The following is a 14,355-nucleotide window of genomic DNA, read 5'->3' on the forward strand; positions in this document are numbered from 1 at the left end:
CCGAATATATGATAAACAGTGATGGAATGTAACCAAGTACGGTTTTCTCAAAAACTGTACTTGAGTACAATTTTGTTCTACTTGTACTTGACATGGGTATTGCCATTGTCTGCTACGTTATACTTCCACTCCAATGCATTTTGGAGGCAAGCTTTGTACTTTTTAATACGCTTCATTTATTGGATAACTTTAGCTCCTGGTTACTTTAAAATTCCTTATCAGAAATGTATTCATCATAAATTGGACAACAAAAAAACCCCCACAAATTCTGATTATCAGACAAATGCTAAATATCAGCTCCAATAATCATCTAGGCCCGTAATGCATCAATCCCCATTATTAACAATCCAAACTACAATGGCATACCTTCAGCAAGGTCCAAACAGTCCCCTTTCATTCAATCAAGCCTAATCCAATATTAAATAAAAACATATTTGAATCTGCTTGATTCTGATTTCTGTTGGGTTCTGCATCAAAATGTACCAGCCACCTGAATACACACAATTCTTTCATCAAGATCCATGCATGAAATTGACAAAAATGTAGAAAAACCACCAGTCTCGCAATGTTAAAGAAAGTGAGAAATTTTGTCCCATTATCAAGTTCCACACAAAAAGTTAATGGGGCTATTTTGAGCCGAGACCCATCGTCGATCCATGTTTCGTCGAAATCCATTCAGTAGTTTTTGTTTAATCCTGGCGACAAACCGACAAACCAACCGGACATGGTTGAAAACATAACCTCCTTGGTAGAGGTAATTACTGTAAATTGTTCACTTGAAAAAACATTATTATAGTAGCAGTGGAAATTGGAGTAGAATCATGTATTAATGCTTAACTGCCATAACATCTGGTTGACAACACTGTCATGCTATTCAAGTCATGGAAAGCAAATTATTATTACAATTACTTACTGATGAATAGTCCTTGTGTAGGAACAAAACAACCAGCACCTTTCAGTGCTGCTGGTTAGATATCAGTGTCTCACATTTCACATTTCTCTTTTCACACATTTTTATGACTAAAAAAGTAGCAAAAAGAATTAAAACTCTTACTAACTAACTAACTATTGTACATGGCGAAATTCTTGTTGGGTCTCACTCGCCTTTTTTTCTGAAATGAGAACATGGCACTTCTGGACAAAACATCCTTTTGTCCCTATTGCAACACTGTCCTTCAACCCAGGTTTGACCCACTGCTACCATTACACCATCAAACCAATGAAAAAAATGGTCTCAACACGAGCAACAAAAGGCTAATCCGTGAATGAATCCCATCTTCGTGTCCAAAAAGACAACATGTAAAAGCCTCCAATGCCACAAATCCACAAAGGACTCAATGAAGACATACTGCGCACAACAACTTCCGAATGAAAGACATAATTCATAAGTAGGGAAGCAGATCTATTTGTTTACATCTTAAATCTGCACTCAGCTCAGAGGAAATACACAGGAAAAATCCCCGTCAATTGAGGGACTCCTTTTAAAATCGGTTATGAGTGATTAGACTTTGGTGTCATTGATGGGTTGTTAAGCAACAAACCATGAAAAGACTCAATCTGCCTTTACTCCTCTGTGTCTACTAAGAGCAAGTAAGCCAAGGCAACCTAAGGCGATTTAAAGTGTCTAACATCCAACTAATGTTGGTCTCTCATGTTGTCTGTTTGCAGGAGTCACCATAACGAGGACAGGGGGCAAACAATGGGAACCCTTCAAGATGGATTACAACAATGCTAATTTAAAATCACTACAGACTTGGTTCTGGCGTGAGATGTACAGTGGTCCTAAAATATCCCATCAAGACCTAAATCTCAACATAATTATCAGCATCTGGTTTTAAAAAATGACATTTATAGTGTCAGAGCCTCTTAAGACGAAGAACCGACGTTCTGATAAATGACTTTGCAAACTCTTTCTCCATTTAGGTTTGCTCATTGTGCTGCTAATAATCAGTTTATGGACACTATGAGCTAAAGTTGGATAGTCTGCACAACCTTGAATTGTCCATGACCACCAATTAAAAGATTCCACATGAACATTCACATTACATAAATGAATAATTATCCTCACATTCATCCATTTGGCTTGGTTACATACGTACCATGGTATAAGGTCCATTACCATAATTACGTTATTGACTTACTCTACATATCTTATCGTCTTATAGACGTATGTAGCTTTTTTGCTTACCTTGATATTGTCCGTTTATTGTTTACAGATGTGTTCCTTTACATAAGAATGTCATTTTATCCAACATGATGCCAGAATAACCAGCAGGGTTTTCCCGACCTTTATAAGAATCTGGCGCAGCGTTTATTCACATTTTATTTCTTGTTTTGTTGAATGGTGGGTCTCGGCCCAGAATAGACCCCATTAACTTTTGGTACGGATCTAGATAAAGTGACAGATCCAGGAATTTTTCTCCTACTTTCTTTAACATCGTGAGATAGGGCTTTTTACTAGACGTTATTCGTTGTGGTTAAGTTCTTATGTGAGGTTTAAACTTCAGAGCAATACAGGGCTATAGAGTTTAATTTTGGATAAGGCTTGATTGAATTAAAGGGGACTCTTAGGCCTTGGCAGAGGTATGCGTTCTATTGAGTGCCATTTTAGTTTTATGTTCAATCTATTTGGGATATTTTAACTTTTTGTTTACATTCCAATTCCAATGTCTGGATATTGAGAATCTAAAGTTCCATCTTTCTTGGAATAGATGTTCTTGCAATATTATGCCATTATATCATCATAAATCAGTGGCATAAAATGATCAGAAAATGACAGTAACATTTATCGTAATTGTTTCTGGGACAATGTATTGTCCAGCAAAAAGTAGTTATTTTGACAGACTTAGTATTAGTATGCTTTGAATGGAGAGTAAGTAACAGTTCCCACACTTAACTTCAAGCCAGAATGGAAAGCATCTACTTAGACAAAACAGTCTATACTTTATAGGCATTTCAAAAACCCTGGAAAAATGTTAGTTCATTGCCAATGATGAACCGATAGTGGATGACCCTCAGATGCAGAGGCAACAAATTGCTCTGGGGTTTGGAATGAGGAGAAGAGGGTTATGGAAAACTTCTGAAAGCATTATTACTGGCAGCTGAAGCTTGTAGCAGGAGCTGTATGGTTTAAAGTCAAGAGTCATTCATTAGTTCTTCTACAGCAACTCTATTTATTACGATACTTGGGACTAAACAAGGAGTTCAAGTTCAAGTTCAGCTTAAGAAATCATGAGTTGCAGAAGTTTGCCTTGGCCTCATCTGAAGTGTGCTCACATTTGATACACATCCGATTTGATCATTTACTGATCTTGTTCACATTACCATAATTCAAATCAAACCAATTCTCATCATTCACAAGTTGTTCTTGAGAGGTCCAATGCGCCACTTCACTGAGCACAGCACTCAAGGTTTGGCCCAACTGAAAGCTAAATTTCATGATATCTCCAGAAGGTCATACCACTTCTGAAATTGATATAGAGTTAAAAAAAATTAAACGAGAAATATAAAGTGGAATCAGTATCAACAGCTTTTTCATTCCATTCACTTCAGTATACCTGGAAAATAAACTGTTCAATATTTCAAGGTTGGCTGATTCTTTGGAAATGCATTAATTATCTCCCTGGGCGGACACTAGGAGGCATTCCATCTAAAGGTTTTTATTAAAGGAAACGGCAGTCCAGACGTTGTACTTGACCATGACTGCCAAGCAATACCCCAATAGACCATTACAAATTATGAAGTGTAAGTTGTATCCCTGTGACAATTGGCTTCCTGATTCAGTATCAGTAAAGGCAGGCAAGATCAACTATCACAGTATGGAATAAACAAAGTGAGGAATGACAGTCATAATTTCCAACTTTACTGAATAGGCTTCTTTAAAGTTAAGTACTGCACTTCAGGTGAATCAAAATTTGACCGTATCACCGTATCGTATTTTTTCACGTCTTCTAATAATGTGCATTATATATTGTGAAAACATATTTGCCAATCTCATATGAAGACTAGGTAATGATGTGTTTTTCTAAAGGAACACTGATGCTTTGCAATGAAGGACATCTTCATGGTCCTTGATGAAATAGTGAACAGCGTGTTATGACAACAATAGCTATTTATTCTGAGTGGGCATTGATCTAATGAAATTAATCCTTACCCAGTGACTGTCAACAACACTGCCTTGACCACTACTGGCACCAATTCCCACTTAATGTCAGAAAAATGTGAAGTATTCATCAATAAAACTTGTTAGTTGACTCCTTGGAGTCAAGGATCCTTGAACACAAAGCCTCTTACAGTTGAACCAGAAGGGTTTTTGTTATTGAAAAGACAAAAAAAAGGAGTGGAAAGATTTGCAGCAATACCTAATGTCAGTATGATTAATAGGAAGAGTGAGAGTTGCAGATTAAATGTAAATGTAAAAAAGACATTCCACTTTTGTAAAGAGGCATTCATATTCATTCATATTTTGTTTGGCTTCCTTAATTAACTTTAAAAGAATTACTGGGCGCAGACAAATGACCAAAAATATATAAAGTTAGACGCCAGACTACTATAAGAAACTTTGTAATAAATGGGCTTTTACCACAAGGACATTTTGGTAACATTATATTCAATCTCTATTACAAAGCATAAAGGATGAGGTCAGGCTTAATAATAAGTGGAAGGATTTATCATAACAAGTCCACTCATACATCAGAAAGGCAAAGTAATTGGTGCCCAATATTGTCCTTGTCATATACCTTAAGTAGGAGGGAATTCTTAGAGCAATACCGCCATCTGCTGCACAAAGATTTCCACAACCACAGCATACTGATGCCTCAAAATTCATCCCAACACACTCTGTATTATCTGTGAAACACCATCAAGAGGTAATAAGTACTTACAAAAAGTAGGTATAGAAGAATATGATGCAGATTTAATGATAAACTTCAAGAAGTATCCAAGACAGAATGCTCTAAACTAAGCACTTATAACTAGCTGTTCCTCGTTTTTTTTTACCAATGAGATCATGATGTTTACAATCAATTTATACAGGTTGTTAACTGTTGGTTGGCTGCGTTCGACTAAAAATATTTCCTGTTCACTAAACATATGCAAGAACAGACCTAACAACACAACACGGAACAGCTTTGAAAAGGGCGAGAAAGGAATTGCTTTGATATTAAAAATACACACTGACAGCAGAGAAGACACCACCATGAGTTTCAAAATAACCTCGAAATCTCTGAGCCGATGTTGCTTTATGACAGCTTATGACAATCTCACCATGCTCATATCAGAGGTATGATTGCACATTTACAATTAGCATGGTAAATAATTTGAGTTGGATTGGAAAAATGGATTGGGTTTTGAGACAGACGCAGCAGACGCAGACCCCCGCAGTCCCTACTGGGATGGACCAAACGTGGCCCTTTGAAGATGGTGGCTCTGTTTACCCGATAGATTTCATTAAATTAAGCTTATGTTGGGCCTCTTCTTTGCCTGATCAAAGCCACTGCTAAAAGCCACGCCACCATGCTTCCCATGACATGAACAAGTCATCAAATAGGATTTTCAATTGTCCACACTCTTCTTATGGTCAGACTGGCATCCCCTTTAGCTGCTGCAATGCCCATTTTGCCACGACCCAGCACCTTTAAGACCCCCACTGTCCCCTCTATTATCACAATGAAGCTGTCAGCCGAGCCAACATAGCAACATCTCACATAAACACCTTTGGGATGCCCGTTTGATAAGTTGTCTTCCTGGATGAAATGGCTGGGTTACCGAGGTCGACTCCGGCCCTGTCTGGAAGGGAGCAGGAATGAGGTCTCAAGCTGGCACACCGGTGGTAGGAAGACTTCAAACCACGGGTGAATGGGAGGATGAGAGAGCAGGTTAAGGGGGGAGACACCCATGGGAGGCCAGTAGGGGGTGGGGTTGAGGGGGGAGATCGGGTAGTGAGGGAGTGGAAAGGCCTTGATATCCGCGGAAAGCACAACAAAGCCGCAGCTTTTTACATTAAAAAGAAAGGAGATTGCCTTTTTTTCCACTAGATGCCTTTCGAGCCGAGTGTCATGTCCTCCCCAGGCCTGCAGGAAGTGAGAGGCTGAGCTCGGCTATAGCATTTGGCACATCTGAGGCACATCTGAGGGGGCTGAAGTTCTAGCCTTCTGAACACTTGCATCAGATTTACAGGAGACCAGATATACTGGATGTTACTGTGTGAGGTGGGTGATCCTGGTTTAAATGTACACTGGGATCACCACACACAGAGGTGTAAAAATGAAAATGACTCCATCAACATGGGGGAGTCAAAGCTAGAAGCAGGCCAATATTCTTTATCCACAAGGACTGTCCTAATGCTACCTGCTGCTTTGTATTTCAGCATTGTAGGCCACAAGTATGCAGTTATATGATGGTAGGATACAATCATGTTCTGTTTTATATTGTGCATGCAAGGAGGGGAAGGGCGATCTGATGATTTTAGATCGTGATGGATCTTAAAAGGCATCCATTAGGGCTGCAATTAATCTGCCCATTATTTTTACAGTTTAGTCTTAATCAAAAAAATGTCAATCTTTAAATTGCTTCTTTGACCAACCAACAATCCAAAACCCGAAGACTCTTCATTTATTATCAAAAATGAAAAAGAAAAGCAGCAAATCCTTACGTTTAAGAAGCTGGGACCAGATTCAATTTAAAATGTTTGTCCTTGAGAAATGACTGAAACAATTAATTGATTATCAGTGTAGTTGGCAACTATTTTTCTTTCGATTGACTAATCGAATTGTTGCAGCTCAAGCGTCCACAAACTTTTTAGGAAAATCCTGGAGATGGTAGTTAATGTCCGTACTTGTTTCCAAACTTCACACAACTTCACTGACTAGCAGATCCATATGTGAACAAGCCAATAGAGCAGAAGATCGCTCTGCTGATTGGACAAATTACTTCATGTGGCTCTTCTTTGGGTGACTTATTGTGAATAATGTGACGTGAGTAATATAGTCGCTAGCAACATGGCAGATGAGGCACTTGTGCCAAAAAATAACTATTGTTAATGCAATATAGTGTTTTAATGTTGCAAATTCCTTTGTAAATAGCAACTACCATGCTCAGATGGGGGATCAGATGAGGGCTTGAAAATTGTTTCTATTTTTTCTTTTCTACTTTATCGACAGTGATATGTTGTGGTTTCTTTCTTGTGACAAATGTACTTATTGTAAGTCGCTTTGGACAAAAGCGTCTGCTAAATGCCCTAAATGTAAATGTACATGTAATCTACAGGGGCATTCTAAAATTGAGAAATAAGATTACAATTTATATTGTGGATCGTGATGAAAAAGATTGTGATATCATTTTTTGGCCAGATCGTCCACTCCAATGCAAGGTTTAGTTTCAGAAATGCAATTTTTTTTTTCCAGGTTAAACAAAGAAATTTTACCACATATACCCCTAAGACAGACCTAAAAATGCCAGTGAATGAAAATTAGCACCAATATCAGCCCCAGTGGGTGTTAGCTGCTTGATGATTAAGCACGGTAAGTGTGGGGAGAAGAAAAGTTAAAGATTAATCAGCAGCCAATTAAATGCCCATGGCGAGGAAAGTAAACTGTCTTGGCACAGAGATCTCCTCTGTGATCTCAGTTTGCACATCTCTGCGGTGTGCTCGCAGATCACTAGCACATGATATCACCATCCAAATGGTTTGTTTATGCATGTTTATTTGTTTGTTCTGCATTTGCAACAGTGATGGCTTGGAGGGTGGATGTTATTTTCCCCAATTTGATTCAATACAGATTTTAATAAGCAGTTTGTGGTTAATGATATTAGATGCTAGAGTGAAATAGAAGCCAGGGGTTTTCATCTATATTATTGTTGTAGTGTGAGACACAAAATGTTAAGATACAGGTAATTATTCAACACATTGTTTATAAGAACATTCAAAATACATTTCTTCATATATTGATAATTCTATTTTGTTTAACTATTATTCTCACAACTTTCATTCAATCATTCGAATCTAGCACTCTAAAAAGATGCATTTTTAAGGATCAGTTTTGAGATGATTATCAGGTTTTAGCAACTCAACAATGAATGTCCTTGCTGTGAAAACACAGTGTTGCTACAACTTCAGTTCCCTTCACTTTTGAGAAAAGTTTGTTCATGATTTTGCAAAAACTATTAAAAGTATCAGAGCTTCACTGAAGAGAAGGTTAAATGTTGAACCGATCCCAGGTCAGCCTTCTGTGAATTAATTTTAAGGTTCTTAAACGTCCAATGTGAGTCAGTGTTTATTTTTCCAACCCATTCTGAGGTTGTGGATTTATTCCACATCATATTTGATTTGTGGAAGGACTCGTCTGCTCTCCTGCTCAAGGTCAGTTGCATTTACACCACGGGTTTATTATCGTGTTGTGAGCAGCAGCACAACAAACTTGACAACAGAAAACAAAAACAGACAAATAAAGGTATCATTAAAGATACATATTTGAATACAACAATGAATTAAAGATACTTTTGTAACTTAGGGTAATAGTTAAAGCTACAAAGGGAGTGAAAAAAACAAGAAAGCAACAGAGTTACATTAAGTTATTGCTCATTTCGGTCATATTATTGATTAAGTGAAATACCTTGAGCAATATTGGGAGCACACAATATGGACTTAAAGCAAGCAACCCACAGGAATGGGCTGTTCATTAAGCTTTGATAGAGGCTAGAGATCAAGTCAAGACATACAGTGATTTATGAATTACTAAACAAGGCCAGATTCTGCAGCAACAACAACACAAACACACACAACCCGTTCTCAATAGGCAGTGCTTCGCAAGTTCAAATACGAACTCGGAATTAACCTCGGTGGATGCACCAGTGAGCTTCAGCGCAGGTTTGTGTGCGCGCGTGCGTGTGTGTGTGTGTGTGTGTGTGTGTGTGTGTGTGTGTGTGTGTGTGTGTGTGTGTGTGTGTGTGTGTGTGTGCTAAAGAGAGAAAGAGAGTTTGGTTGAGGGCGCAAACAATGGATGTGTGTATAAAACACGAAGGATTTGAGAAAGTGACAACTTCTTAGTACATTATGTTATATACATTAGCAGTATCTTGCTATACAGACTTTTAAAGTCACACTTTAAAAGATGATTTGCTAAACGTTGATAATGTACATTATTTTTTTCATATTTAAATAACCATTAACAAAGACTTAGGAAGGAGTTTGTGTACTTACAAAGTCTTTCTCGAGCTTCTCTACCTCCTGCTTGTAGCTCTTCAGTCTGCTGTTGTACATAGCTCGGCTCTGGATAGGGATCTCCCGCACCTCCAGGTCCATTTGCTCCAGCTAAAAGCCGCAGTTAACCCCGTTAATTTAACACACATTACACATGTTCATCCAGTCTTCACAAATAAAAATCCATTTTTACATCATAATGTTAAGGCACTTTATCACTTTTACAGCACTCTTGAACAGATGCTTAAAAATCTAGGCCTCCCTATCCTCTAATGATCACTTATCTCTTACTTTCTATATATTTCTGTAAATGTATTGCCAAGTCTCAGAAAAGGTTATTATCTATGACACAAAGCTGCTCAAGATAGAAACTGTGACAACTCTGAAAATCTTAAACTTTATGAAATGACTAACTTCAGCAGCATTAACTTTAAGATGTTCCAATGTTGATTGTAAAAGGAAAATGCCTCCCGCTCACGTCACTCAGCTGTGATAAAAGTTGCGACAGACGAATGCTGTTCTGTAAATAAATACACAATCAAATAAGAGGGCCCCTTCATTGCAGAGACATGCACAGGCCCAACAATGTCACAGTGAATGAAGTAAAAGTACATTTGATGCGTGGCTAGACAGGTCTCTGTGTGGTGGATTTGGAGGAAACTAATCACTGTGACATAACAAGACAACTGCAACAACAATTTGTCTCTGTCAGGTGACTTTGCTCATTTTTAAAGAAGCAACATGAAGACTCCCACCTCAAGATAATGGCTTGAAATGTGTCATAGGGGTGTCACTTAAAAGCAGATTACTGGAAAGTAATCATGTGAGGAGGAAGCCTCCTTTCCGCCACGTGTGTGTCTGCATGTCATGTCACCACCAGGATAATACAGGTGCCGTTGTCTGGTGCCAGTGAAAATTGTCCCCTCCCTCTTTGCACAAATTCATTATTTAGGAAATGGGAAGAGGAGAAAATTACTGATCAAAGACATACCAACTCTCTGACTTCTTCAAGCTGTTTGTCGACATTTAGAACCAGCTGTGTCTTCTCCTCTGAAAGGGAAAAAAACAGCAACATATTGATCAGCCGACAGAGTAACAGCGCTTCATGACAACAGCCTAACTCCCCCGCAACGGGGGAAGAGAGGGGGAGAGAGAAAGAAAGAGACTGGGAGAAAACAACACACGAGGACACATTTGAAGATATATTTACACATTCTCTCTACACGACGAGCCAACATTTGATGTCTCTTAGTTATTGGCGTCTATGAGGCCTTTGTTGGTTTCTGTTGAGGAGCAGTGAGACACCTCGTGCCAACTCAAAGGGAAGGGAGGTGTCAGCTTTGCTCACTTGCCAGAAGTATGAGTCCCACTCAAAATGACTAACGCACCGTTCTGCACCTCACCCCCTGGCTGCTCTTCCACATTACCCATTGAAACTCATTACGACTTCCGAGAGTTCGCGAGAAGCATGTAAACTGCAGTACATGCCATCGTTATTTAAAGCAGCCAGCAACATTGCCACTTAATTTCTGTGCATGGAAGAACTGGTCTTTGTTCTGAAATTAGCTCTTTGGCAAGTGAAAGTGAACCAGGTCCGGTGGGGTAGTTCAGTGATCAAACATCATTAAATGTTTTAAAAAGCATCATTAACACAACACATTTTAATGGAGATTTTTTTAAAAGGGAGAGATTTGAACAAAACTTGGACATACATGAAAAAAATTAAATGTGTTAATTTAATTTGGATTAGATTTTATTCACAGATTGATAACCAAATCATTATTAAAGCTCATCAAAAAAAAAAAAAATCAAATGTTTGAATTTGCTTGTTTTTCTCTGAATCACGTTCTTGTGACTGATTTTTTTATGGCTGTGTCAGACACAATAAACTATTTTAAGTAGTGCCTAACCAAGATATTGGTTGGTAGATATTATTGGCCGCTATTGGCCTATCATAGATATATAGGTATCCTTTAATTAGAAATGATCATGCAGAATAAGATGCTAGGAATCATTTTTAATTGTTAAATTCCTAGTAATGTTTCAGAGCATTAGTGTCTGTAAGGACAATAAAGCTTTTTGTTAAACTGTAAAATATAAGTTACATGCCTTTATCCCAAGTGTCTGACATCCATATTTGAGGGAGCATTGCAAAACATGTGTCTATATCAGACAAAATATCTATTTCAGATGTGGTTATTTGCTTTGGCCGCAAAAATTAAGTATTGGTCAGGCTCTAATTTTGAGACATCAGATTAGCTGATCACTTCTCATAACATAAGGTGGACATGTCATTATTTTCTTTTTTTTTTAATGATTAACCAAACAATCAGGCAAATTATAGTATATTAATAATATATATACATATATATATATACACTTGTTATATTAGGAAAAGTACAGGTGTTAATAATAACATGAATGATGGGCCAGTTCTATTTAAGTGTCCCAGTAAGCCATAACAGCCTGTGCATGTCCAATTTTCACTCTATATAGTAATAATTCTTTACAGTATACTAAACACTAATCGGCTTATTTAACTAATTAAGCAGTAAGTATACAAAAAAAAACATATTACTTCTACTAGCATTTCATTCAGACATAAATGATTCAATATGTGTGACAACAGACGTCAATCAAACTGCTTTGGAATGTCACTGCTAATTAAAGCTCACAAAGACAAAGTGCCTCTCTTAAGATGCAATACTTTGTTTAAACTGTTTCCAGCTGTGAGCAGCTCCTCCATTTCCTATGTTTATTGCATTGTGGGAGAATATTGTTCACCGAAAGTGAATGTATAGCATTTACTACACTTTCGGCATGGCAGAGAATACTCCTAGCCTGGAAATCTCCTGTTTCACTGTCCTTTTCGTTTGGCTAAAAGATATTATGTTTTTCTTATTTTATATTATAACACCTGAATGAATTGTTAGACTTTTATCTGTACGCTGTCTTTGTTTGTCGTGCCATCTTTCTGTCTCTGGTTTTTATTGTCTCGGTTGTCATGATACTTGATCTTATGCCCTATGGTTCTCTGTCCGTTACTTTTTTATTTCTTCAAATTTAAATATGCACCATATACACAAAGTACGAACGCATGTAAATGTTAACTGGGGTGGGTCTGGGTGGCTGGGTGTTAATTACTTTTGTTTTTATTTGTTTTTTGCTACTGCTTTGTGGAAAATAGAAATGTTTACTTTCTTTCAATAGTATATCATAAGTTAAAATAGTGAATATGAATGAAAGTATACCATTGTGTGACTAACAACTCCTATGTACGGTGTTCTGTATCATCCAATGTGACTGAATGACCTTGAGTTTATCGTACTAGAAAACAGAAAAATAAAGTACAAGAAAAACAACTTCAAATCACAGAGCTATCAGCTGTGGGATTGCAATAAAAAAAACAAAAAAAACAAGCCAAGATCTTCATTTTTCAGGCACCATGGGCCAACATTACCTTTTGCCAGTCCTCAAATTCATTTTTAAAACCTGTGTCCAACCCCACAACCTACACAGTAAACAGCCAGGGGCAATTCACTGAAAGGTGAGATGGTGCTTTCTTTCTCAAACTCAGGCCCGAGCTGTAGGGCTGTGAAATATGTATGGATATTTACCAAGACTACAGCCTGCTGACAGGCGGATGAGGAGATTTGTACACAATAGTAAAGCAAATAAAGAAGGCAACTATTTTTGTTTTACTTGAAAAAAATGTTCCAGATTTGAGCTGCAATGATTGACAGGCAATCTCTTGCCATAAACACTCAAAGGTGGAAAAAAAAATTAAACTTGTGTTTCATGGACGAAGACCCAACATTTTCATTTCTTATTCTAATATTTCTTGAACCTCAGATTTTGGGGGATGGTAACACATAAATATACAAACACACATTCATTTGATTGTTACATGAATGAAGACAGTCAAGGACAGTTTTTCCACATGCCCTGGCCATTATCAGCAATTGTGCACATGTGAAATAGAGAAACACAACAACAGCTACGACAAAAGCCCTTTGTCTGGAGCTATATTAATCTATTAAATAGAGGGCTGTCAAACTGCGGGAAAAATTCAGCCACTTCAGGAAGAAGAGCCAAAGGGAATTAAGAAAGGAGAGAAGAAAACCCTTAATGAGAAGGAAGGGAAGTGAAAATCAACTGTAAACTATTCTGTTGGTGACAGAAGACATTGAACAACTACTTATGGTTGTAATGTGTTTCCTGGCTTTGTACATATTCATATGGTATTACTCTGACACAGTCAACAGATGGCGAGAGGAAGCAATGTGGAATTACACTGTGGAATGGGCTGCCATGAATCTTCAAAGATGCCAATTCCAAACCAGAAATATTCAGTCAGGCGAGGTTTTTGTGAGAGCCTGTGGCCTTTGAAAAAACCAATGAGCGAGTCTGAGTCCAGAGATGGAGACAAATGTTCCAAGTAGGGGTTGGAAACAGTTTTTAGCAGGCAAAACTGAAAACAAACTAGCAGAAATCAACTAGTTGGGGACAATACAATTTAGCCAGCACCATTGCATTTACAGTAGTTCATTATACAATATTCATGCTTATTCATGTATATATTTATCATATCTTTTGGATTTGTGCATACAATGCCAATGTAGTGCATTTCACACTGCAAAATGCCAGCTGAATTACACAACTTATTGTTTAATTTGTATAACTCACTCTACTAACAGTCTTGTGTGTCAAGTCCAATGTGTTTCTTCTAAACTTGTAAAATCTGCCTTTAGTTTTTGTGCACCGAGCACATGGGATTATCTGCAAAACATTCTCAACATCTACACTGTCAATACCCCGGGGCAATTCGAGATGATGATCTCAAAACACTTAACCTCAGTGTGCAATTGTTTTTACTGAGTATTGTTGTTTTAAATTTGTTTTTTGTATCTCAACATCATTCCTAATGAGGGAAACCTGAATGATTTTGGAGGCTTCAATAAAAGTTTTATTTGTATTTCGGATATATGCTGTGCAGAGCGGCTTTCTTTTTGTGTTTGTATTTGCACACACACACACACACACACACACACACACATATGTATATATATATATACATACATATATACTGTATATACATATATATATATATACATACATATATACTGTATATACTGCTATTGGAAGTGGAGGTAGAA

At 37.6% G+C, this 14,355-nt stretch overlaps 1 protein-coding gene across 2 annotated transcripts in view; it reads right to left on the minus strand.

The window, feature by feature from the left end:
• vti1a (vesicle transport through interaction with t-SNAREs 1A) overlaps positions 1–14,355 on the minus strand; it is a 130,630-nt gene that overhangs the window by 113,180 nt on the left and 3,095 nt on the right. For both annotated transcript variants that reach the window (XM_073490326.1, XM_073490325.1), the window contains exons 2-3: positions 10,191–10,249; positions 9,200–9,310 (exon numbers count right to left, since the gene is read on the minus strand). In XM_073490326.1, the coding sequence (XP_073346427.1) occupies positions 9,200–9,310; positions 10,191–10,249 (170 nt within the window). The remainder of the gene's footprint in view (positions 1–9,199; positions 9,311–10,190; positions 10,250–14,355) is intronic.

The sequence above is a fragment of the Pagrus major genome, chromosome 20, assembly GCF_040436345.1.
Source record: "Pagrus major chromosome 20, Pma_NU_1.0".
NCBI classification, from domain to species: domain Eukaryota; kingdom Metazoa; phylum Chordata; class Actinopteri; order Spariformes; family Sparidae; genus Pagrus; species Pagrus major.